Genomic DNA, 25,256 nt, shown 5'->3' with positions numbered 1-25,256 from the left:
AAAACTTTTTTTAAAATCATCATATCCTTTTCAAAACTTCCTAACCACTTTCTCTCTCCTCAGTTTTTCGAAAATCTTCACTCAATTTTTATTTATTCTATTTTAATTTATTTCATTTTCAAAATAAATAAATAAAAATATTTTTTCCTATTTTATATCATCTCCCTTTCTCCATCATGGATCTAACTGGAAATGAACAGTCCAGGAGGACTCTGGGGTCATATTCAAACCCCTCTACTGCTTCATATGGGAGTAGTATCTGCATACCCTCCATTGGAGTCAGTAGCTTTGAGTTGAATCCTCAGCTCATTATCATGGTGCAGCAAAGTTGCCAGTATTCCGGTCTTCCACAGGAAGAACCTACAGAGTTTCTGGCACAGTTTCTACAGATTGCTGACACAGTACATGATAAGGAAATAGATCAGGATGTCTACAGACTATTACTGTTTCCATTTGCTGTAAAAGATCAAGCTAAGAGGTGGTTAAATAACCAACCTAAGGCCAGCATAAGGACATGGAAACAGCTGACAGAAAAATTCCTGAATCAATATTTCCCTCCAAAAAGGATGACACAGCTAAGGCTGGACATCCAAGGCTTTAACCAAGGAGATAATGAATCTCTTTATGATGCCTGGGAGAGATATAGAGAGATGCTACGAAAATGCCCCTCTGAAATGTTTTCAGAGTGGGTTCAGTTAGACATCTTCTACTATGGGCTTGCAGAAGGAGCTCAGATGTCTCTAGATTACTCAGCTGGTGGATCTATCCATATGAGAAAGACAATTGAAAAGGCTCAAGAGCTCATTGATACAGTTGCCAGGAATCAGCATCTGTACCTAAGCAGCAACCCTTCCATGAATGAAGAGGTTGAAACAGTAACTACTGAATTCAGTACTATAAAACAAGCTGCTGAATTCAATCAGCAATTGGATTTTCTACCAAAGCAGCTAGCTGAATTCAAGGACAGGCTACAAGAGACAAGGATAGCTAATATACATATGGACGAACAGTTTAAGCAAACAAAGCAGCAGCTATCAAGGCAAATAGCAGAAGAATGCCAAGCAGTTCAATTAAGAAGTGGGAAACCATTAAATACCCCACCTCAAGGCATCAAAAAGTCAAGAAATGAGCAACCCACCAAAGATTCACCTGAGGACAGTAAGAGCCCAGGGAAAAATAATTCTGGCGCTAAAACGCCAGAGAATTGGTGGAAGGCTGGCGCTGAACGCCCAGACCATGCCCAAAACTGGCGTTCAACGCCAGAAACAAGGCAAGATTGGCGTTCAACGCCAGAAATGGGCAAGAATCTGGCGTTGAACGCCCAAATAGGGCAGAATCTAGCGTTGAACGCCCAAAATGGGCACATTTCTGGCGTTCAGACGCCAGAAGCAGATAAGGAGCTGGCGTCCAGTTTCACTCCAGCTTCTGACTCTGGCACTCAATTGCCAGTGAGGGACCAGACACACACAAGTGCTGATAACAACCCTCTAAAAAGGCTTCTTTAACCACTAAGGTCGAGGAATATAAAGCCAAGATACCTTATCCTCAAAAACTCCGGAAAGAGGAGTAGGATAAGCAATTTGCTCGCTTTGCAGATTATCTAAGGACTCTTGAAATAAAGATTCCATTTGCAGAGGCACTTGAGCAAATACCTTCTTATGCCAAGTTCATGAAAGAGATCTTGAGTCATAAAAAGGAGTGGAGAGAAACAGAAAGAGTTCTCCTCACTGAAGAATGCAGTGCAGTCATTCTGAAAAGCTTTCCTGAAAAGCTTAAAGACCCTGGGAGTTTTCTGATACCATGCATATTAGAAGGTGATTGCACCAAGACAGCTTTATGCGATCTTGGGGCAAGCATCAACCTAATACCTGCATCCACTATCAGAAAGCTTGGTTTAACTGAAGAAGTTAAACCAACCCGGATATGTCTTCAACTTGCTGATGGCTCCACTAAATACCCATCAGGCGTGATTGAAGACATGATTGTCAGGGTTGGGCCATTCGCCTTTCCCACTGACTTTGTTGTGCTGGAAATGGAGGAGCACAAGAGTGCTACTCTCATTCTAGGAAGACCCTTCCTAGCAACTGGACGATCCCTTATTGACGTCCAACAGGGGGAAATAACCCTGAGAGTCAATGAGGATGAGTTCAAATTGAACGCTGTCAAAGCCATGCAGCATCCAGACACATCAACAGACTACATGAAAGTTGATCTTATTGACTCCTTGGTAGAAGAGATCAACATGGCTGAGAGTCTCGAATCAGAGTTGGAAGACATCTTTAAAGATGTTCAGCCTGATTTGGAGGATTCAGAGGACATGAAAGAGCCTCTGAAATTTCTTCTAAAAGAGGAAAAACCTCCTAAACCCGAGCTCAAGCCATTACCACCATCCTTGAAATATGCATTTCTAGGAGAAGGTGATACTTTTCTAGTGATCATAAGCTCTGCTCTAAGTTCACAGGAAGAGGAAGCACTTATTCAAGTGCTAAGGACACACAAGACAGCTCTTGGGTGGTCCATAGGTGACCTTAAGGGCATAAGCCCAGCTAGATGCATGCACAAAATCCTATTGGAGGATAATGCCAAACCAATGGTTCAACCACAGAGGCGGCTAAATCCAGCCATAAAGGAAGTGGTGCAGAAAGAGGTCACCAAATTACTAGAGGCTGGGATTATTTATCCCATTTCTGATAGCCCCTGGGTGAGCCCTGTTCAAGTCGTCCCAAAAAAAGGAGGCATGACAGTGATTCATAATGAAAAAAATGAACTGGTTCCTACAAGAACAGTTACAGGGTGGCGCATGTGTATTGACTACAGAAGGCTCAATACAGCCACCAGAAAGGATCATTTTCCTTTACCATTCATAGACCAGATGCTAGAAAGACTAGCAGGTCATGATTATTACTGCTTTTTGGATGGCTATTCAGGCTATAACCAGATTGCAGTGGATCCCCAGGAACAAGAGAAAACAGCATTCACATGTCCATCCGGAGTGTTTGCTTATAGAAGGATGCCCTTTGGCCTATGTAATGCGCCTGCAACCTTCCAGAGATGCATGCTCTCTATTTTCTCTGACATGGTGGAAAAATTTCTGGAAGTCTTCATGGATGACTTCTCAGTATATAGAGACTCATTCAGCTCCTGTCTTGATCACCTAAAACTTGTTTTGAAAAGATGCCAAGAAACCAACCTAGTTTTAAACTGGGAAAAGTGTCACTTCATGGTGACTGAAGGAATTGTTCTTGGGCATAAAATCTCAAACAAGGGAATAGAGGTGGATCAAGCAAAAATAGAGGTAATTGAAAAATTACCACCACCTGCCAATGTTAAGGCAATCAGAAGCTTTCTGGGGCACGCATGATTCTATAGGAGGTTTATAAAGGATTTTTCAAAAATCGCAAAACCTCTAAGCAATCTGCTAGCTGCTGACACGCCATTTGTGTTTGACACAAAGTGCCTGCAGGCGTTTGAAACGCTGAAAGCTAAGCTGGTCACAGCACCAGTCATTTCTGCACCAGACTGGACATTACCATTTGAGCTAATGTGTGATGCCAGTGATCATGCCATTGGTGCAGTATTGGGACAGAGGCATGACAAGCTTCTGCATGTCATTTATTATGCCAGTCGCATTCTAAATGATGCCCAGAAAAATTACACAACCACAGAAAAAGAACTACTTGCAGTCGTTTACGCCATTGACAAGTTCAGATCATACTTAGTAGGATCAAAAGTGATTGTGTATACTGATCATGCTGCTCTTAAATATCTACTCACAAAGCAGGATTCAAAACCCAGGCTCATTAGATGGGTATTACTTCTGCAAGAGTTTGATATAGAAATAAGAGACAAAAAAGGGACAGAGAACCAAGTGGCTGATCATCTGTCCCGGATAGAGCCAGTGGAAGGGACGTCCCTCCCTTCTCTTGAGATCTCTGAGACGTTTCCTGATGAGCATTTATTCGCCATTCAGGAAGCACCCTGGTTTGCCGATATTGCAAACTATAAAGCTGCAAGGTTCATACCCAAGGAGTACAACAGTATACAAAAGAAGAAATTAATTACTGATGCAAAGTACTACTTGTGGGATGAACCTTATCTCTTTAAGAGATGTGCAGACGGAATTATCCGTAGGTGTGTGCCTAGAGAAGAAGCACAGAGGATCCTGTGGCATTGCCACGGATCTCAATATGGAGGCCATTTCGGAGGTGAGCGAACAGCCACCAAGGTCCTCCAATGTGGCTTCTATTGGCCCACACTCTATAAAGATTCCCGAGAGTTTGTACGTAATTGTGACAGTTGCCAAAGAGCTGGTAACCTGCCTCATGGTTACGCCATGCCTCAACAAGGAATCTTGGAAATTGAGTTGTTTGACGTATGGGGAATTGACTTCATGGGACCTTTCCCACCATCATACTCAAACACTTATATTCTGGTGGCAGTTGACTATGTATCAAAATGGGTTGAGGCTATTGCCACACCCACCAATGATACTAAAACAGTGCTGAAGTTCCTCCAGAAACATATCTTTAGCAGGTTTGGTGTCCCTAGAGTACTAATCAGTGATGGGGGCACTCACTTCTGCAATAAACAGCTTTACTCTGCCATGGTTCGGTATGGAATTCGCCACAAGGTGGCCACTCCATATCACCCACAAACCAATGGGCAAGCTGAAGTTTCTAACAGAGAATTAAAGAGAATCCTGGAACGGACAGTAAATACCCGTAGAAAGGATTGGGCACGGAGCCTGGATGATGCTCTGTGGGCTTACAGGACAGCATTCAAGACCCCCATAGGGACATCTCCATACCAACTCGTATATGGTAAGGCATGTCACCTGCCCGTGGAACTGGAACATAAGGCCTACTGGGCAACCAGATTCCTAAACTTTGATGCCAAATTAGCAGGAGAAAAACGATTGCTCCAGCAAAATGAGCTAGAGGAATTCAGATTCACAGCTTTCGAAAATGCCAAGCTTTATAAAGAAAAATAAAAAAAATGGCATGACAGAAAGCTGTCATCTAGAATCTTTGAACCAGGATAGAAGGTCCTGTTGTTTAACTCTAGACTCAGGCTATTCCCCAGAAAACTGAAATCCCGGTGGAGGGGACCATACGTGATTACAAGTGTGTCACCATATGGTTATGTGGAGCTTCAAGATATTGATTCTGATAAGAAGTTCATTGTCAATGGACAGAGAATCAAGCATTATCTTGAAGGCAACATTGAGCAAGAATGCTCAAGGCTGAAGCTAGATTAAAAGCTCAGCAAGGTCCAGCTAAAGACAATAAAGAAGCGCTTGCTGGGAGGCAACCCAGCAATGGGGCAACAATCCTCTAAGCATTTTGCCCTATTTCTATTTTTATTTTTATTTGTTTATATAGAGTTCATTGATAACAAGGTAAATAATCATTTACAGAAGACCTCGGCACACAAAACAGAGAAAAAGATCCCACTGGCACGAAAACGCCAGTAACAGTGCATTTTGGGCGTTCAACGCCCAAAATGGGCATCCACTGGGCGCTGAACGCCAGTGATAGTAGCAGCTGGGCGTTCAACGCCAGAAAGGGGCACCTACTAGGCGTTGAACGCCCAGGAGAGCAGCATTTGGGCGCTGAACGCCCAAAACAGGCAGTGTTTGGGCGTTCAAATGCCAGGAAGGCAGGGAGGAGCCAAATTCATTTTTTCCACACGTATTTCCATTTTAATTTCAAATTTTATGCTTCAATGCATGATTTTTACATGAACATGTCAAGAACCCTGATTTCTAAAATCCTTAATTTCTAAAAATCCATCTTTCCAAATTCAATCCAACTCTTTTCAAATCTTTTCTGAAAACAAATCTATCTTTTTCACTCAAAAATCTTTTCAACTAATCCACATCTTTTTCAAATCTCCATATTATCTTTTTCAAAATTCAGATTTATCTTTTTCAAAAATCTATCATATCTTTTCAAAATTAAACTATATCTTCTATCTTATCTTTTTCAACTCAATCTTTTTATCTTATCTTTTCCAATTTTTCGACAACCCACCCCCCATCCCTTTAAATTTGGGTTCGGCCTCCCTCCTCCTCCATCAACAATTCCACCTAGCTCTCCTTCTATCCCTCTCCTTTCTTTTCTTTTGCTTGAGGACAAGCAAACCTCTAAGTTTGGTGTGTTTATCCGAGATCACTAAGATCATGGCTCCTAAAGGAAAACAACCCACTCCAAGAGGCAAGAAAGAGAGCGTTCCAAAACCACTTTGGAATCAAGGGAAGTTCTTATCTAAAGAACATTCAGACCATTATCTTAAAGTAATGAGTCTGAGATCAGTGATCCCGGAAGTTAGATTCGATCTGAAAGAAGATGAATATCCGGAGATCCAGGAGCAAATTCGAATCAGGAACTGGAAAGTCCTAGCTAATCCTGAAACGAAAGTAGGAAGGAACATGGTCCAGGAGTTCTATGCTAATATGTGGCAGACTGACAAGCAAAAACTATCTGGAACTGCCTTCTATGAATTTCGGACCATGGTCAGAGGAAAGATTGTTCATACTACCCCTGACAAGATCAAGGAGATCTTAAAGCTACCTCAGCTAAAGGATGATCCAGACTCCTTCAACAGGAGGATGATGAGAGCAGACATTGACCTGGAAAAGATTCTAGAGGACATATGTATCCCTGGAGCCAGGTGGACCACCAACACAAAGGGTGTCCCAAATCAACTCAAGAGGGAGGATCTCAAACCAGTCGCCAGAGGATGGCTGGACTTCATTGGGCGTTCTCTGTTGCCTACTAGCAACCGTTCTGAAGTCACAGTCAAAAGAGCAGTGATGATCCATTGCATCATGATGGGAAAGGAAGTGGAGGTTCATCAGCTGATTTCAACTGAACTCTACAAGATTGCTAACAAAAATTCTAAAGAGGCCAGGTTGGCTTATCCAAGCGTGATTTCTCTGCTCTGCAAGGACGCTGGAGTAAGGATGGGAATAACTGAATATATCCTAATTGAAAAGTCAATCACCAAAGCATCAATGGAAAAACAACAAGCACAGGAGGATCCCATCAAGAAGAGAGCACATGAATTCCTCCCAGAGATCCCTCAATCTGAATACCGGGAGTATCTTGAGACGTCCGTTACCAAGATACAGGAAGCTATGGAGCAAATAATAAAAGAACAGAAGGAACACAGTCAAATGCAGACCTATATGTTTAAAGAACAAGAGGAGCAGGGGCGTGACTTAAGGGAACTGAAGCGCCAAAAGTCTTCTCTTGTAGGACCAAGCACCCCAAGGATCAGAGGAACCCCCATGCCCCCAGAATAAAGGTTGTTAATTTCCAATTTCCGCCTTAACTCTGTGACAGTGTCCTTATAAAAGTTTACCTTAGAAGTCATATAGTAGTAATTAGTATCTATTTTGATTTTATCTCCAATTAAGCTATAATTTATTTTTCTCATCATCAGCAAACATGAATAAAGTAGTAGATCTTTTGAATAAGAAGCAATAAAATTTCGAGTTTTAATAAAAGAAATTCTAATTAGTTAAATGTGGTGGCAATGCTTTCTGTCTTCTGAATGAATGCTTGAACAGTGCATATATCTTTTGAATTTGTTGTTTAAGACTGTTAAATATGTTGGCTCTTGAAAGAATGATGAACATGAGACATGTTATTGATAATCTGACAAATCATAAAAATGATTCTTGAAACAAGAAAAAGCAGCAAAGAACAAAGCTTGCAAAAAAAAAAAGAGAGAGAAAGAAAAAGAAAAAGCAAGCAGAAAAAGCCAATAACCCTTAAAACCAAAAGGCAAGGGCAAATAAAAGGGATCCCAAGGCTTTGAGCATCAGTGGATAGGAGGGCCTAAAGGAATAAAATCCTGGTCTAAGCGGCTAAACCAAGCTGTCCCTAACCATGTGCTTGTGGCGTGAAGGTGTCAAGTGAAAACTTGAGACTGAGCGGTTAAAGTCAAGATCCAAAAGCTAAAAGAAGAGTGTGCCTAAGAACTCTGGACACCTCTAATTGGAGACTTTAGCAAAGCTGAGTCACAATCTGAAAAAGGTTCACCCAATTATGTGTCTGTGGCATTTATGTATCCGGTAGTAATACTGGAAAACAAAGTGCTTAGGGCCACGGCCAAGACTCATAAAGAAGCTGTGTTCAAGAATCATCACACTGAACTAAGAAAATCAATAACACTATCTAAATTCTAAGTTCCTATAGATGCCAATCACTCTGAGCTTCAATGGATAAAGTGAGATGCCAAAACTGTTCAGAAGCAAAAAGCTACTAGTCCCGCTCATCTAATTAGAATCTGAGCTTCAATCAAAAACTCTGAGATATTATTGCTTCTCAACCTATTAGTCTTCTATTTTATTTGTCTAGTTGCTTGAGGACAAGCAACAGTTTAAGTTTGGTGTTGTGATGAGCGGATATTTTATACGCTTTTTGGGGTTAATTTCATATAGTTTTGAGTATGTTTTAGTTAGTTTTTAGTCTATTTTCATTAGTTTTTAGGAAAAATTCATATTTCTAGACTTTACTATGAGTTGTGTGCTTTTCTATAATTTCAGGTATTTTTCTGGCTGAAATTGAGGGAGCTGAGCTAAAATCTGATTCAGGCTGAAAAAGGACTGCTGATGCTGTTGGATTCTGACCTCCCTGCACTCAAAGTGGATTTTCTGGAGCTACAGAACTCGAAATGGCATGCTTCCAATTGCGTTGGAAATTAGACATCCAGAGCTTTCCAGCAATATATAATAGTCTATACTTTGCATAAGGATAGACGACGTAAACTGGCGTTCAACGCCAGTTCTCTGCCCAACTTTGGCGTCCAGCGCCAGAAAAGGATCAAAAGCTGGAGTTGAACGCCCAAACTGGCACAAAAACTGGCGTTCAACTCCACAAATGGCCTCTGCACGTGACTCACTTAAATCTCAGCCCCAGCACACACCAAGTGGGCCCCAGAAGTGGATCTCTGCATCATCCATCATAGTCTACTCATTTTTGTAAACCTAGGCTACTAGTTTAGTATTTAAACAACTTTTAGAGACTTATTTTGTATCTCATGACATTTTAGATCTAAACTTTGTATTCTCTGACGGCATGAGTCTCTAAACCCCATTGTTGGGGGTGAGGAGCTCTACTGTGTCTCGATGAATTAACGCAAGTATTCCTGTTTTCCATTCAAACACGCTTGTTCCTATCTAAGATGTTCATTCGCGCTTAACTGTGATGGAGGTGATGATCTGTGACACTCATCACTTTCCTCAATTCATGAACGTGTGCCTGACAACCACCTCCGTTCTATTTATGATTGAATGAGTATCTCTTAGATTCCTTAATCAGAATCTCCGTGGTATAAGCTAGAACTGATGGCGGCATTCATGAGAATCCGGAAAGTCTAAACCTTGTCTGTGGTATTCCGAGTAGGATTCAAGGATTAAATGACTGTGACGAGCTTCAAACTCCTGAAGGCTGGGTGTTAGTGACAGACGCAAAAGGATAGTAAATCCTATTCCAACCGGATCGAGAACCAACCGGTGATTAGCCGTGCTGTGACAGAGCGCGTGAGCGTAGTTTTCACTGGAAGGATGGAAGGTAGCCATTGACAACGGTGATCCACCAACACACAGCTTGCCATAGGAGGACGTGTGTGCGTGAACAAGAAGACAGAGGAAAGCAGAGATTCAGAAGACAAAGCATCTCCAAAACTCCAACATATTCTCCATTACTGCACAACAAGTAACCTTTAATTTATGCTCTCCTGGTTATTCGCAATTCAACTGATAAACATAATTGACTTCCTGACTAAGATTTACAAGATAACCATAGATTGCTTCAAACCAACAATCTCCGTGGGATTCGACCCTTACTCACGTAAGGTATTACTTGGACGACCCAGTGCACTTGCTGGTTAGTGGTACGCGTTGTGAAAAGTGCGATTCACAATTCGTGCACCAGTAGGCAATTTCATTTTCAATTCAAATTTTTTTCCAATTTTTATGTTTCAATTCATGATTTCTTGCACAAACATGTTACAAATCCTAATTTTTCAAATCCTTTTTCAAAAGATATCAAATGTATCTTAATTCATAAACCCTTTTATTTATCCTCTTCAAATTATTTTCAAATCTTTTTCAAAACAAATCTATCTCTTTTCCTTCTAAAATCTTTTCAACTCATCAATATCTTTTTCAAATCTTCACAACATCTTTTTCAAAATTCAGATTTATCTTTTTCAAATATCTTTCATATCTTTTCAATTTTAAATTACATCTTTTCATATCATACTTATCTTTTCCAAATCACTTTTTCTATCATATCTTTTTCGAAACCCACCCCCCTTTCCTTTTAAATCCTAGTTTGGCCTCCCCCCTCTCTCACACAATTCGGACTTGGCTCTCCTCATCTCCCTCTTCTTTCCTTTCTTTTGCTTGAGGACAAGCAAACCTCTAAGTTTGGTATGTTTATCCATGATCACTAAGCCAATACCCACTAAGATCATGACTCCTAAGGGAAAACAAACTGACTCAAGAGGCAAGAAAGAAAATATTCCAAAACCACTTTGGAATCAAGGGAAGTTCATAACCAAAGAACATTCAGACTATTTTTACAAAATAATGAGTCTAAGGTCAGTGATCCCGGAAGTTATATTCGATCTTAAAGAAGACAAATATCCGGAGATCCAAGAGCAAATTCGAAACAGGAGCTGGAAAGTCCTAGCTAATCTTGAAACAAAGGTGGGAAGAAACATGGTTCAGGAATTCTATGCTAATCTATGGCAGACGGACAGGCAGAGGATAGCTGAAACCGCATTCTATGACTATAGAACTTTGGTCAGAGGGAAGATTGTTCACACCCACCCTGATAAAATAAGGGAGATCTTCAAGCTGCCTCAACTGCAAGATGACCCAGACTCCTTTAATAGGAGAATGATGAGATCAAACCTGGGCTTGGATAAAATCCTAGAGGACATATGCCTCCCTGGAGCCAAGTGGACAACCAACACAAAGGGTGCCCCGAACCAACTCAAGAGAGGAGATCTCAAACCAGTCACCAGAGGCTGGCTGGACTTCATTGGGCGCTCTATACTGCCCACTAGCAACCGCTCTGAAGTCACCATCAGAAGAGCAGTGATGATTCATTGCATTATGCTGGAAAAAGAAGTGGAAGTTCATCAGCTGATTGCTTGTGAGCTTTACAAAATTGCAAATAAGAACTCCAAAGATGCCAAATTGGCCTATCCAAGCTTAGTCTCTCTGTTATGTAAGGATACTGGGATAAAAATAGGAGTAGATAGGTATATCTCAGTTGAGCAACCAATTACCAAAAAGTTTATGGAAGGACAACAAGTGCAGGACGACCCCATCAAGAGAAAAGCACAGGAGTTCCTCCCGGAAATTCCTCAAATTGAATACTGGGAGCACCTAGAAGCATTTATCACCAAGTTGCAAGAAGTTGTGGATCAACTGAAGGAAAAACAGCAAAATCAAAACAACATGTTCTGCAAACTGCTTAGAGAACAAGAAGAGCAAGGGCGTGAACTGAAGGAATTAAAGCATCAGAAACTATCTCTTGAAGGGCCAAGTACTCCACAGACTAAAGAGGCATCCACCTCCCAAATTCAAGGTTGTTGAGTTCTAATCTTAGCCTTAACTCTGTGATAATTGTTCTTATTTGAGTTTTACCTTAGAAGTTATATATGAGTAGTAGTAATTAGTATCTATATTTTGATTTTATCTCTAATTAAGCTATAATTTATTTTTCTCATCATCATTAAACATGAATAAAATAGCAAATTTTCTTTAGAATAAGGAGGCAATATTTTTTTTGAGTTTTTAATAAGGAAAATTCTAATTATTTACATGTGGTGGCAATACTTTTTGTCTTCTGAATGAATGCTTGAACAGTGCATATGTTTTTTGAATTTGATGTTTATAAATGTTAAATATGTTGGCTCTTGAAAGAATAATGAAAAAGGAGAAATGTTATTTGATAATCTGAAAAATCATAAAAATGATTCTTGAAGCAAGAAAAAGTAGTGAATACAAAAGCTTACAAAAAATGGCGAAAATAAAAGAAAAAGAAAAAGAAAAAGCAAGCAGAAAAAGCCAATAGCCCTTAAAACCAAAAGGCAAGGGTAATAAAAAAGATCCAAGGCTTTGAGCATCAGTGGATAGGAGGGCCTAAAGGAATCAAATCCTGGCCTAAGCGACTGAACCAAGCTGTCCCTAACCATGTGCTTGTGGCGTGAAGGTGTCATGTGAAAACTTGAGACTGAGCGGTTAAAGTCAAGGTCCAAAGCAAAAAGAAGAGTGTGCTTAAGAACCCTGGACACCTCTAATTGGGAACTTTAGCAAAGCTGAGTCACAATCTGAAAAGGTTCACCCAATTATGTGCCAGTGGCATTTATGTATTCGGTGGTAATACTGGAAAACAAAGTGCTTAGGGCCACGACCAAGACTCATAAAGTAGCTGTGTTCAAGAATCAACATACTGAACTAGGAGAATCAATAACACTATCTGAATTCTAAGTTCCTATAGATGCCAATCATTCTGAGCTTCAATGGATAAAGTGAGATGGATAAAGTGAGATGCCAAAACTGTTCGGAAGCAAAAAGCTACTAGTCCCGCTCATCTAATTAGAATCTGAGCTTCACTCAAAACTCTGAGATATTGTTGCTTCTTGACTTATTTGTATTCTATTTTATTTGTCTAGTTACTTGGGGACAAACAACAATTTAAGTTTGGTGTTGTGATGAGCGGATATTTTATACGCTTTTTGGGGTTAATTTCATGTAGTTTTTAGTATATTTTAGTTAATTTTTCGTATATTTTCATTAGTTTCTAGGCAAAATTCATATTTCTGGACTTTATTATGAGTTTGTGTGTTTTTCTATAATTTTAGGTATTTTCTGGCTGAAATTGAGGGAGCTGAGCAAAAATCTGATTCAGGCTTAAAAAGGACTGCTGATGCTGTTAGATTCTGGCCTCCCTGCACTCGGAATGGATTTTTTGGAGCTACAGGAGTCCAATTGGCGCGCTCTCAATTGCGTTGGAAAGTAGACATCCAGGGCTTTCCAGCAATATATAATAGTCCATACTTTGTTCAAGGATAGATGATGTAAACTGGCGTTCAACGCCAGTTCCATGTTGTATTCTGGCGTTAAACGCCAGAAACAGGTTACAAGTTAGAGTTAAACGCCAGAAACAGGCTACAACCTGGCGTTCAACTCTGGAAACAGTCTAGGCACGTGTAAAGCTCAAGTCTCAGCCCCAGCACATACCAAGTGGGCCCCAAAAGTGGATTTCTGCATTATCTATCTTAGTTTACTCATTTTCTGAAAACCTAGGTTACTAGTTTAGTATTTAAACAACTTTTAGAGATTTATTTTGCACCTCATGACATTTTAGATCCAAAATTTGTACTCTTTGATGGCATGAGTCTCTAAACTCCATTGTTGGGGGTGAGGAGCTCTGCTGTGTCTCGATGACTTAATGCAATTATTTCTGTTTTCTATTCAAACACGCTTGTTTCTATCTAAGATGTTCATTCGCACTTCAATATGATGGATGTGATGACCCATGACATTCATCACCATTCTCAACCTGTGAACGCGTGATTGACAACCACCTCCGTTCTACCTTCGATTGAATGAGTATCTCTTGGATTCCTTAATCAGAATCTTCGTGGTATAAGCTAGAATCCATTGGCAGCGTTCTTAAGAATCTGGAAAGTCTAAACCTTGTCTGTGGTATTCCGAGTAGGATTCAGGGATTGAATGACTGTGATGAGCTTCAAACTCACAAGGGTTGGGCGTAGTGACAGACGCAAAAGGATCAATTGATCTTATTCCAGCATGAGTGAGAACCGACAGATGATTAGCCGTGCGGTGACAGTGCACCTGGACCATTTTCATTGAGAGGACGGATGGTAACCATTGACAACGGTGATCCACCAACACACAGCTTGCCATAGGAGGAACCTTGCGTGCGTGAAGAAGAAGACAAGGGAAAAGCAGAGATTCAGAAGACAAAGCATCTCCAAAACTCCAACATATTCTCCATTACTGCATAACAAGTATTTAATTCATGCTCTTTTATTTTTTGCAATCCAAACTAATAATTATAATTGATATCCTGACTAAGAATTACAAGATAACCATAGATTGCTTCAAGCCAACAATCTCCGTGGGATTCGACCCTTACTCACGTAAGGTATTACTTGGACGACCCATTGCACTTGCTGGTTAGTGGTACGAGTTGTGAAAAGTGTGATTTACAATTCGTGCACCATTGCTCATGGTTCAGAGTGAAAACTAGGATTCTGGTAAACTGTGAATTTTGGGATGAGATGGAATATCCCAGAAGAGAAGTTTCTTTTCCCTTTTATATCTAATCCTAATAAATTTAAATTATATTTTTTTTAAAACTAAATAATATCTTTTTCTATTTTTAAATAAAAATAAAGTTTAAATCAGAATTAATTAAAGCAATCCGAGCGTCTTCAATTGATGAATGGGGACCACTTGCTTCGTAGGGAGGCACACCTAACTTGGCATCAAGCCACGCCTTACTTGAGGTATGCAGTGATTGGAGCTACAAGGCTTGTATTACTGCGCCCTACTTGAGTGAAGCAAAATCAATGTGGCGTGCTTTTGTTGTGGCATGTGCCTAACTCAAGCTTTAGTGCGCCTTACTTGGAGTCATGCTCATTGTTGCGTGTTGTTGATGCTGTCTTGCACCTAACTTGAGAAATCTCAAGTTAGGCGCAGCCTTAGCCAAATTGGTGGGAGAAAAGTGTGGACTATTATATATCGTTGGAAAGCTCTGGAAGATAGCTTTTCAACGCCACTTAAATCACATCCATTAGACCTCTATAGCTCGAGTTATTTCGGTTTGAGTGTAGAGAGGTCAGGGTTGACAGTATCATTCGCCTTCTTCTCTTTTTCTGTGGAAACTCCATCAAATCCAGCCAAATGCTACCTAAAATAAACAGAATTGCACACGACTCAAAGTAACATCTATAGTGGCTAAAAGATAATTAATTCTTGATTAAACTCAATAAATTAAATACAAATTCACTAGGAAAAGATAGGGAAGATGCTCACGCATCAGCAGTCGCTGAATGATGATGATGATCCTCATGGCTCCAACGGTGTCCCTCTCTCAACGTCTCCTATCTCTCCTCAAACTGACGTCGATGACAACTTGGCAACGGCGGGGCTCCAGCGGCAGGCTGGATAGCGGCTCCCTCTCTCTCCCCTCCTTCTCCTTCAGTTCTCCCTTCCTTCTTTCTTTCCTTTTCTCTTTTCTTTTCCACTGTAGGGGTGTGTAAAGAAAAGGGGTGAGCGGTTGGGAATGGGTGAAGGAGAGTGGGTGTGGCTAGAATTCGGGTTTGAAGAGTGTGTAAATTAGGGTTTCTTTTGGTAATTTTGGGGTTAAGGTAGTATGGTAATTTTAATAAAAATAAAAGGATAGAGTGATAACTTAAATTCAAATTAAATATAAAATAATCGTTGGAATACCATTTTATTATTAAATTGTAAATTATTTTTAAATAAATACTAATCTAACAAAAATTAGAGATAATTAAATAAATTCTCCTTCATTTATAAAATAAGGTTCAAAAGCTTAATATTCAAATTAAAGCACATAAAATTCTCATTATTTTTCAATTACTAAAACTTTAAATTATAAATAAGAAAATACCCAGTTTAATATAAAAATCTCTAAAAATTCATTTTGAATAAATATAATAAATCATAAATTACTTATTATTTAATTTTCAAAAATCTGGGATCTTACACTATGTGTATATCTCTGTTTATCTGTTATTTGCAATATATGCTGTAGTTGTTCTTGCTTGTGTTTGCAACCTATTACTTATGTTTGTCTCTGCTAAACATTTACTAAATTTAATACTGAAAATTCTGTGGTATTAAAGTGAAAAGAGAAAGGTTGATAGGAGCATTAAAGAGAACTTGAGATTTTGGACCATTGATATAGAAAAATATGTAGTATGTTTATCCGGTTTTAGACTAGTATAACCCTAGGCTTGGATCTTGGTTGTTAGAGTTTAGAATTACCTAATGGATTCGTGTAGTGTTACATCGTCTCTATTTAGAACTATTACCCTGTTGGGAACCTTTTGGCACCCGTTTCGGGTATTTTTTTTCTATTTTTAGATACAAGACATGATGCACCTCGTTGAATGTGCTGGATTCTATCTGGAATGCGAAGAGTCTTTTAGATTTTATTATATATATATATATATGTATATATATATATATATATATATATATATATATATATATATATATATATATATATTCTCTACCTTTTTATATTAACTTGTATATCCTTTTTAGAGATTGACTTTGGAGAAAATAGGATTGTGCTTTTGTTGTATTTTGGGCTATATATATATATATATCCAGCCGGCCCTTACTTCGCAGGTCGAGACTAGAGCTTGTTATATAACTCTCTTGAAATTCTATATCTATATTTATATCTATCTCTTTGGTTTTCTGTATCGAGCTTTTATTTCTTAACGTTTTGGATTGACGCAATTCCTATTTTGTTTTTGCTTATTCTTTCTTTCAAGACTCCTAGTTAAACTATCTTTCAAATATATATACGTATGTACTTCTTTGTTTAGTGGTCGTAATACCTCACCACCTTTGATTTACAACTTAAGCGTAAAGCTCTGTGTAGTAAGGTGTTACACATTGCAGGCAATTTGCAGCATGATATCCTTGGAGTCTCCGTGTTGTCCTCCGACAGGATCTCGGATATTGGTGAGGTCAAATTTATTTGTGGTGTATATTCTTATTTATCATGACTATTTTGGTTATAAATGCCTACCGTATATATTTTATTTCGTTAGGGAGGTGCATAAATTTGGAGGTATGCACACCTGTTTAGCCCCACCATGTCCCAAGACCATCGATAATTGAACAATAACGTCATTTGTAGTGTCATCTTGCCCCTTATACAATCTATCCCATCAGTCACTATCCTTGTTCTACAAGGTGCAGTTAGGTAAAACTATCACTTCAAACCTACATACAGAAAGGTTTGGATGGCAAAGTAAAAGGCAATTGTCTAGAAATATGGTGATTACAAGGAGTCATATAATAAGGTGCTGAGGTTGCTCAAAGCATTGCAGATTTGTTGTCCCAGAATAATATGTGATTTCAGGGTCATGCCGTACTATGATGGGCACTTGGTGGTACACGGTTACAGCCAATTTGATAAGGTATTCTAGGCTTTTTCTACCTATGTGGAGGCTTTCAAGCATTGCAAGCTCTTCATCTCCGTCGATAGCACGCATCTGTATGGCAAATATGGTGGTGTATTGCTAATTGGAGTTACACAAGGCGGTAACGGTAATATCGGAGGACTCCCTGGTCAAATTGGTACTTACTCTGTTGGGCCATACCTATCAATTTATGGACATATACAACAATAACAATCTCTCCATTTATGCAACAAGTTTTTGAATTACATACATAGAAACTACAATAACCGTATATGAAAATAGTTGTCTCATGGTCAGCGAAAAACTTCAAAATATGTTTATCGAGTGGACACTATTGAGAAAATCTATGGTAGATCCACAAGACCAGTAGAGGAGTGCATCCAACAATGTCTGTAGTAGATCGATGTGCTACAGGGCATAAGGAGTGGTACGTCCAAGCAAGCACAGCGGATCCCCAAGACAGATTGTGGTACCTCGCGAAGTCCTCTAATAAGGGCAACCATCTGATATAGACCTAATTATTTGATTTGTCTATCATCAGGTAACCCCCAATCAGCAACAGGATGTAACACCTAGTGTACTGTCAGAAGGTTGCTGCATCTGTAGTAGCTGATATATATCGTACTCGGTCCCTCAGCCATGTTAACTTGATGGAGAATTACTCCTTCCTTTGTGCCCCTGCTGTTGAGCATGAAGAGGCCTGACACCAAGGAGCTCCTCTACCCACTCCCAGGTCGAGTGCTGGTACCATGTGTGAAAATCACACAAGCACTCACCCACTGGCTCTCTGTGTGTACGTAACCTAAAGTGGTACACAACGTCCTGCAAGGTGGTGGTGAACTCACCCCAAGACAGGTGAAAAGTGTGGGTCTCCGGACGTCAATGCTCCACAAATATAGTAATTAGGTAATTGTCAAAGACAAAGTCCCTGAGCTGCGCAGTATTGCCAAACCCGGCCTCCCTCAGGTAAAAGACAATGGTGTCCGGTAGTGTAAGAGTGTGGCTCACCCGCCTAGATTGTAGTAGGTGAGGCCTCTGTTAAAAAAAGAAATATTTTAATAACAAATCTATTTCAATTATAAAATTTTGGTTTCAAACTAAATTCTCTAGCATATTTAAAATTAAATTAAAAATATAAAATTTGAGTTAAAAAAATAAGATAACATAATAAGCAGTTAATTAATAAATTAAATTAAATTAATTAATAAACTAACATTTATTAAAAATACATTCGACACCTAATAAATACTAATAACTTGCCAACTAACTTATTTTATATTACCAAAACATAATCTATTCTACTCATGTGTAACAGCACAAAACCTATCAAAGTACCATAATTATAATCACATATACTTACTTAATTAAAAGATAAAAAAATAACAACACTGACCTGGATTCAGGCGGTTGGTGTCATCATCCCGTGCATTTCCGCGCACTATAACGTCCAAGTATCTCAAGAATATCAACAAAACGTGCGACAAAGAGAGAAATGAAGGTTCAAGGGTATGAATAGTAACATTATAGATGTTGTGAACGAGTTACTTAAGTATGTGAGTGTAAATGAGATAACCCACGCATCAGATTCTGTATACAAATGTGATACTGTGTAAATGAGATAAGATAGACGCTCTAAACAAGTTACTTATCTAGACGCGTCTAAGTCTTATCTCATTTATAGTGTGTAAATGTGATACATGAATTTTGTGATGTGTCTTTTTGTTTGTACTGTAAATAAGATAAGTAATGTTTGCAAATCGATAAAAATATTCTAAATTATCTATATCCGTAAATAAATATTTATTTTATTTATTAAAAAAAATCCTTCGAAGCGTTAGTCTAGACCAAAAAAAGTACAAGTACAAGGTGAGTATATGTACATACATTCCACCTTTTAATCGAAAGTCGCAAGGAGTGTCACACTGTCACGTGTCTCATACTCCAATACCTTTGGGTTTGAGGTTGATCCAAAATGATCGAATCCAAAGTATAGCAAATGCAGAATCTTCTCCCCAAAGCCATGTTGTAGTTTTATTTGTGCTGTGAAACTATTTCTTCAGACCCGCTTGCTACATTTCAAATTTCAAAAGCCTCCAACGGTCCAATTTTCTCATTAAGGAAAATTTGCAATTCTAAAACGAAATCAAAGCCAGTTTCAGAAAGAATAACCTTCCACTTTTTAATTTTTAGTCATCATCATCACCATCACCACATTCTAAAGCATAACTTCTTTTCTCTTTTCCTATGCTTTGTTTATTATTGCTGAATTCAAAATACAAAGAGTTTCGTTATCCTCTTTATCTATGGAGAATAACCAATGGCGTCTCTATGAAGATGACCCACTTCTTCTCACCGACGTTTCTTTACAACAAGAAACTGAAACCTATTCCACTAACTGCTCCAACTGTAATAACTCTCTCTCTCTCTCTCTCTCTCTCTCTCTCTCTCTCTCTCTCTCTCTCTCTCTCTCTCTCTGTGTGTGTGTGTGTGTGTGTGTGTGTGTTTGTGTGTGTGTGTTCCGCTTTGATGTCATGCCTAGTTCTTAAATGGGTGGTTTATTGAAGGACCATTTTGGTTTGTTATGTGAATTCTTGTGTTTTCTTTATGGGTTTTGGCGTAGACGTTGATTCACACGCATCGCTGAGCTCTGGTTGTTCAGCTATGGCTGCAGATCCCGAATCTTGTGGTGGAAGCCCAAGCTATGGTTCGGATTACTTTAAAAGTTGAATCTTTTTATGCTTTTGATGAACCCCATTTTGTTGTTTTGATTTTTCAGTACTAATAATAGGTTTTTGAGTTCTTGGTGTAGGATTCCAAGGGAACAGTGGACGCTTTGAAAGGAATAGTGTAGAATTTGATGATCCAGTTGTGAGAACTGTTCTTGATGGTAAGAGGGTTTGGCTTCCTTGCACAATTTTGAAATTTTTAAAAGTTATTTTGTTTTCTTTAGTTTAATTTTAATTTTTGTTCTTGAGTACCTAATAGAATTATGGGATGAATATTTTTTTTTCCAGGTAGATCAATGTTGGGGTATTCTCTGACTTCACCAGATTTGGTGATATGTGCTGGATCACCAGAGATTGCTCGAATCAGCTATGGTGATTCCCCAGAGGTATTTTGTAACAAGAACTGCAAGAATTTGGAGTCATCCATGGAGCTTTCCCTAGAGAACGGAATCAATGGCTCTGAAGTTGACAATGGCCACAAGACCCCTACTGTTAAATTCTCTAACTTTTGTCAAACTTTTACACATGATGATGTGATTGTGCCCCCTGATGCTTCCTTTGAGCTTCTTCCACCGCCTTTGACTGCAGACGAGTCACCCCTAAATTACCCTCCAAGTGAGTTCAATTCTTGATAATTTGTAAAGGGATTCTGAATTTTGAAATTTCAACATAGGTGTTGATGGTTATACTCCATAATTTAATTTATCAATAATGTTTTGCTTTTGAATTCAGGAGAAAATGAAATGCTAGAAGATATTTGTGTATCTCAGGATGCTGAGTTGGAATCCTCAGAAGTAGGTTTCTATACAAACTGACAATAAAATTCGAAATGAAAGCAGAAAGTAGATTGTTATGTGCTCTCAACTTTATTTTGTAGGATACCGAAAATATTGGGGTGGAAGAGAAGTATGAGAAGCTGAAAAAAGTGCTGGCAGAAACAAGGAGGGAGTTGAAAATGATTAGAAGGGAGAATGAGCAGAAGAGCAAGGAATGCCAAGAAGCTTGGAACTCTCTGAAAGAGCTACAGAATGAGCTCATGCGCAAGTCGATGCACGTAGGATCATTGGGTATTCACCTGCCTTTTTGCCGTCTGTTTTGTTTCTGCTTTTGTAGAATTGCTTCTATATATAATTATTTGGAATAATTTCTGGCATCAATCTTTTTAATTTATGGACAGTGATTTATGTCTGTTAAGAAAAATTTACATACCCCATAATTGATTTTGGAAGACTATATTTGATTCTGACCTGAACTAAAATTTGAATCAAACAGTGGAAGAGAAAATCCAAAATCAATTATGAGGTGACACAATTGATTTTTGGGACTCTAGAAGCACAACCAAACGTATGTCTGTAGAATTGATTCTATGAAGCATTAATTTTGTCAAAATGATGTAGATAGAGATGATTTTGAAATAAAGTGATTTATGTTTGGTAGCTCCTCTACAAATGATTGTGAATTTTCATTTCCCCCTTAATAAAATTCTCGAGGCCATAATTATTTTGCTCTCTATAAACCAAACAAAAAACTCTCAAAATTGATCTTTGGGGGTGAGAATCATAACCACCTGAAACTCAAAATTGATCTTCATTTATGGACCAAATGATCTTGTTTTCTCTGCAGCGTTTGCCATAGAGGGGCAAGTGAAAGAGAAAAGCAAGTGGTTTTCATCATTAAGAGACTTGATGAGGAAATTAAAGGTACATATCCTACCACATTTGAATGGCAACCAAATTCAAAAAGTAAAACTTTGTTTAACTTGTTAACTAATTTCCTGAGTAGATCATGAAAATGGAGCACATCAAGCTCTTAGAGGAAGCAGAGGCATACAGGAAATGTCAAGCAGAAATCAGCGAAATGGGGTTAATGATAAATGCCAAACGTAAGTAAGACATTGATAAAATATACCTTTCAATCTTATATAGGGTGATAATTTGTCCTGCTGTCTCTTTTTATAGTCAATGAACAACAAGAATCTCATGAAGATCTCAAGTTCAAATATATCGAGGGGGAAAAGGAACGAAAAGAACTTTACAACAAGGTTTTGGAATTGAGAGGTAAAAGATCTTCATTTGCTCTTGTTTTCTTAGATTTGTATGTGATATGATAACACATACACAATGGTTCAACAACTGTTCTTGTTATCTGTTGCAGGAAACATACGAGTCTTTTGCAGGTGTAGGCCCCTTAACGCTGAAGAGTTAGCAGCAGGAGCCACAATGGCCATAGATTTTGAATCTGCGAAAGATGGTGAGCTAACTGTAATGTCAAATGGTGCTCCTAGAAAGACTTTTAAGTTTGATGCTGTCTTTGGCCCCCAAGCTGAACAAGGTAGTTAGCATCGATGCGTTAATTTCTTAGGATAGTTCTCATATGAAGACACTTGCTCATTTTTTACTGATTTTTATTGGTTTACTTTGTAGCTGATATCTTCGAAGACACGGCACCATTTGCAACCTCAGTTCTAGATGGATACAATGTTTGCATTTTTGCATACGGGCAGACTGGAACCGGGAAGACTTTCACAATGGAGGGCACTGAGGAGGCTCGTGGAGTTAATTTCAGGACTCTTGAGAAAATGTTTGACATAATCAGGGAGAGACAGACACACTACAGTTACGATGTATCAGTAAGTGTTTTAGAAGTGTACAATGAACAAATCAGAGATTTGCTGTTTTCAGGAAATCAGCCAGGAGCAACTGCTAGAAGGTATATTATATTTAACCATTTGATAAATTTCATGCGATGATCAGCCCAGAAACTTATTCCCATTTTATGAACAATGACTTGATTGTTAATAAAAAAATTTGTTAAATCGTAGATTGGAAATAAGGCAAGTCGGTGAAGGAATGCATCATGTTCCTGGGTTAGTTGAGGCTCATGTGAACAATATGAGTGAAGTCTGGGAAGTCCTGCAAACTGGTAGCAATGCAAGGGCTGTAAGCTCAACCAATGCGAATGAACACAGCAGTAGATCCCACTGGTCAGGTTCATTTTTTATTTAGGCTAAATAAGTTTTGGATCTTTGTAAAATTTGTAGTTTTTGGTTTTCTTCCAACCTTGCCATTAACTTGTTCTTTCTCTTTACAGCATTCATTGTGTTATGGTTAAAGGGGAGAACTTGTTGAATGGGGAATGCACAAGAAGCAAGTTATGGCTGGTGGACTTAGCAGGAAGCGAGCGAGTGGCCAAGACAGATGTCCAAGGCGATCGACTGAAGGAGGCACAAAACATTAACAGGTCTTTGTCAGCACTTGGAGATGTCATATCTGCCCTTGCAACAAAAAGTCCGCATATCCCTTTCAGGTTATGAAAATAAAGATATATTATTAGCCCTTGTTCAAAGTTCAAACACTGACATCAACTACCTTACTGAAGTTTTTATTGTTGTTTTCATGGTTCAGGAACTCGAAACTTACGCATTTGCTTCAAGACTCATTAGGTACTTATTATACATGTTCCTTTAGACTTGGTTCCTTTGCATTTATGATTGACTTTTATCCCGTGTATGTATGCAAATTTTATTCTAAATTTTGACGAACTAGCTTGTTTTTCCAGGAGGGGATTCAAAGGCACTCATGTTCGTGCAAATTAGTCCTAATGAAACTGATTTGGGCGAGACAGTTTGCTCTCTGAACTTTGCTAGTCGAGCAAGGGGAATAGAACTCGGCCCTGCCAAAAAGCAGTTGGACACTGTTGAACTTCTTAGACACAAGCAGATGGTATGCTTGTTTGTAACTTTTGCAATGCTGTTGTAAGATTTCGCCGTTTTACTCATTCTATTAATTTTACTCTCCTTTGTGTTAAGGCTGAGAAAACCAAACAAGAGGCAAAGCTGAAGGAGTTCCAACTCAAGAAGATGGAGGAAACAATCCATGTATTAGAGTCCAAGATGAAAGAAAGAGATAATAAAAACAAGAGCCTCCATGACAAGGTATCTTATTAGAACAGATTTTTAAACCTTTTATTCACAGGATAGAATATAGCCTCTTTCACATTTAAACTTTTTCTTCTGAATTTTCTCTTAACTTTGTATTTGTTTCTTTCTTGAAGGTCAAGGAACTGGAAGCACAACTTCTCATCGAAAGAAAGCTGGCGCGACAACATGTGGATTCGAAAATAGCCGAGCAGCACCAAATGAAGCAACAAGAAGAACCAAACAGTGCACTTCCGAGGCCATCGCTTGTGAATCGACCACTAAGTATCAACAAGAATTTCAATGATCCGGTGAGTGGTGGATGGTGCAAGGACCAAGTAAATTCTGCTAAACCACTCACGGAAAACAACTTCTTAAAGCCTCTAATACCCTTTTCCACAATAGAGAACTCCATCAAGTGTATTGATCATGCCGAAAAGGAAAACAACCCTGAGATGGCCGAGAAACTCCTACTGCCAAAACGGTCTGGAAGAGCTTCTATCTGCACAATGACACCACGTGTTCCTTCCGCCATTGCTGCAAGGCGTAACTCTCTCATTCCACTCCCAAGCATACCAAGCTTAACTCAGTTCCAATCGCCACTGCTACCTATAGCCGCGAACCAAGCCACAGATCATAAAGATGTAAATAGAGAATTAGACACCAAGTTTGTGCTGGCAGAACAGACACAATGTGAGAGTCCTAAGGAAGTAAGAAGTGGTGTTAAGAAGATAGGTAGCATACTAAGAAGAAGCCTTCATAAGAAGATACAAGTGAAGTCTCCACAAATGAGAAGGGTTGGTGTAAATGTAGGGATGGAGAAGGTTAGAGTTTCCATTGGAAGTAGAGGGAGATTGGGACAAAGGGTGCAAGTTGGAAGTGCTAGAAGAGGTAAGGAGATCCAACAAAAGAATAGTCAAAAGGAAAAGGAAAGAGGTTGGATATGATAAAACTGAATTGATCTTAGATTTTATTTTTTATTTTTATATATTTTATTGTGTGTGGATAGATAGAAGTGATTTCTTGTTTGATGGTCATCCTTCCTAGGAACATGAAAAATGACATATGTTTCATGACGAAAATGGTAATTAGTACAAAACTCATTTTGAATTTTTTTTAATGAAATGGGTTGTGGAGCAAGGAGTGTGAAAACCAATCTTGATGTGTATAATCTCTATTTAAATTTAAGAGTCTGATAATTATAATTCATTAATTCTTGGTAATTGCTGTTAAATGCATGATTCATCATTTTGCTATATGTTAAGGCCCTTTTTGAAAAATTTAGCACAACACTGTCCATTGAATATTGTGAATTGAGGTTCTGATAGAAATATAAGAAATATATTATGTGGGCTCAACTACTTGTA

General features: G+C 38.8%; 1 protein-coding gene across 1 annotated transcript; it reads left to right on the top strand.

The window, feature by feature from the left end:
* Nucleotides 1-19,136: 19,136 nt before the first annotated feature.
* Nucleotides 19,137-25,045, top strand: LOC112771305 (kinesin-like protein KIN-14Q). Its single transcript, XM_025816001.3, has 17 exons — nucleotides 19,137-19,653; nucleotides 19,868-19,951; nucleotides 20,057-20,134; nucleotides 20,262-20,588; nucleotides 20,706-20,767; nucleotides 20,851-21,040; nucleotides 21,597-21,673; nucleotides 21,756-21,855; nucleotides 21,932-22,030; nucleotides 22,128-22,304; nucleotides 22,397-22,682; nucleotides 22,795-22,956; nucleotides 23,064-23,279; nucleotides 23,378-23,415; nucleotides 23,532-23,695; nucleotides 23,782-23,907; nucleotides 24,027-25,045. Exons 1-17 carry the CDS (start codon nucleotides 19,551-19,553, stop codon nucleotides 24,834-24,836), a joined length of 3,099 nt encoding a protein of 1,032 aa, XP_025671786.1. The 5' UTR covers nucleotides 19,137-19,550; the 3' UTR covers nucleotides 24,837-25,045.
* The last annotated feature ends 211 nt before the right edge of the window (nucleotides 25,046-25,256 follow it).

This window comes from Arachis hypogaea, chromosome 18 (assembly GCF_003086295.3).
Source record: "Arachis hypogaea cultivar Tifrunner chromosome 18, arahy.Tifrunner.gnm2.J5K5, whole genome shotgun sequence".
In the NCBI taxonomy this organism is placed as follows: Eukaryota; Viridiplantae; Streptophyta; class Magnoliopsida; order Fabales; family Fabaceae; genus Arachis; species Arachis hypogaea.
The sequence above is the reverse complement of the archived record's forward strand: the minus strand, read 5'-3'. Positions and strand labels throughout refer to the sequence as shown.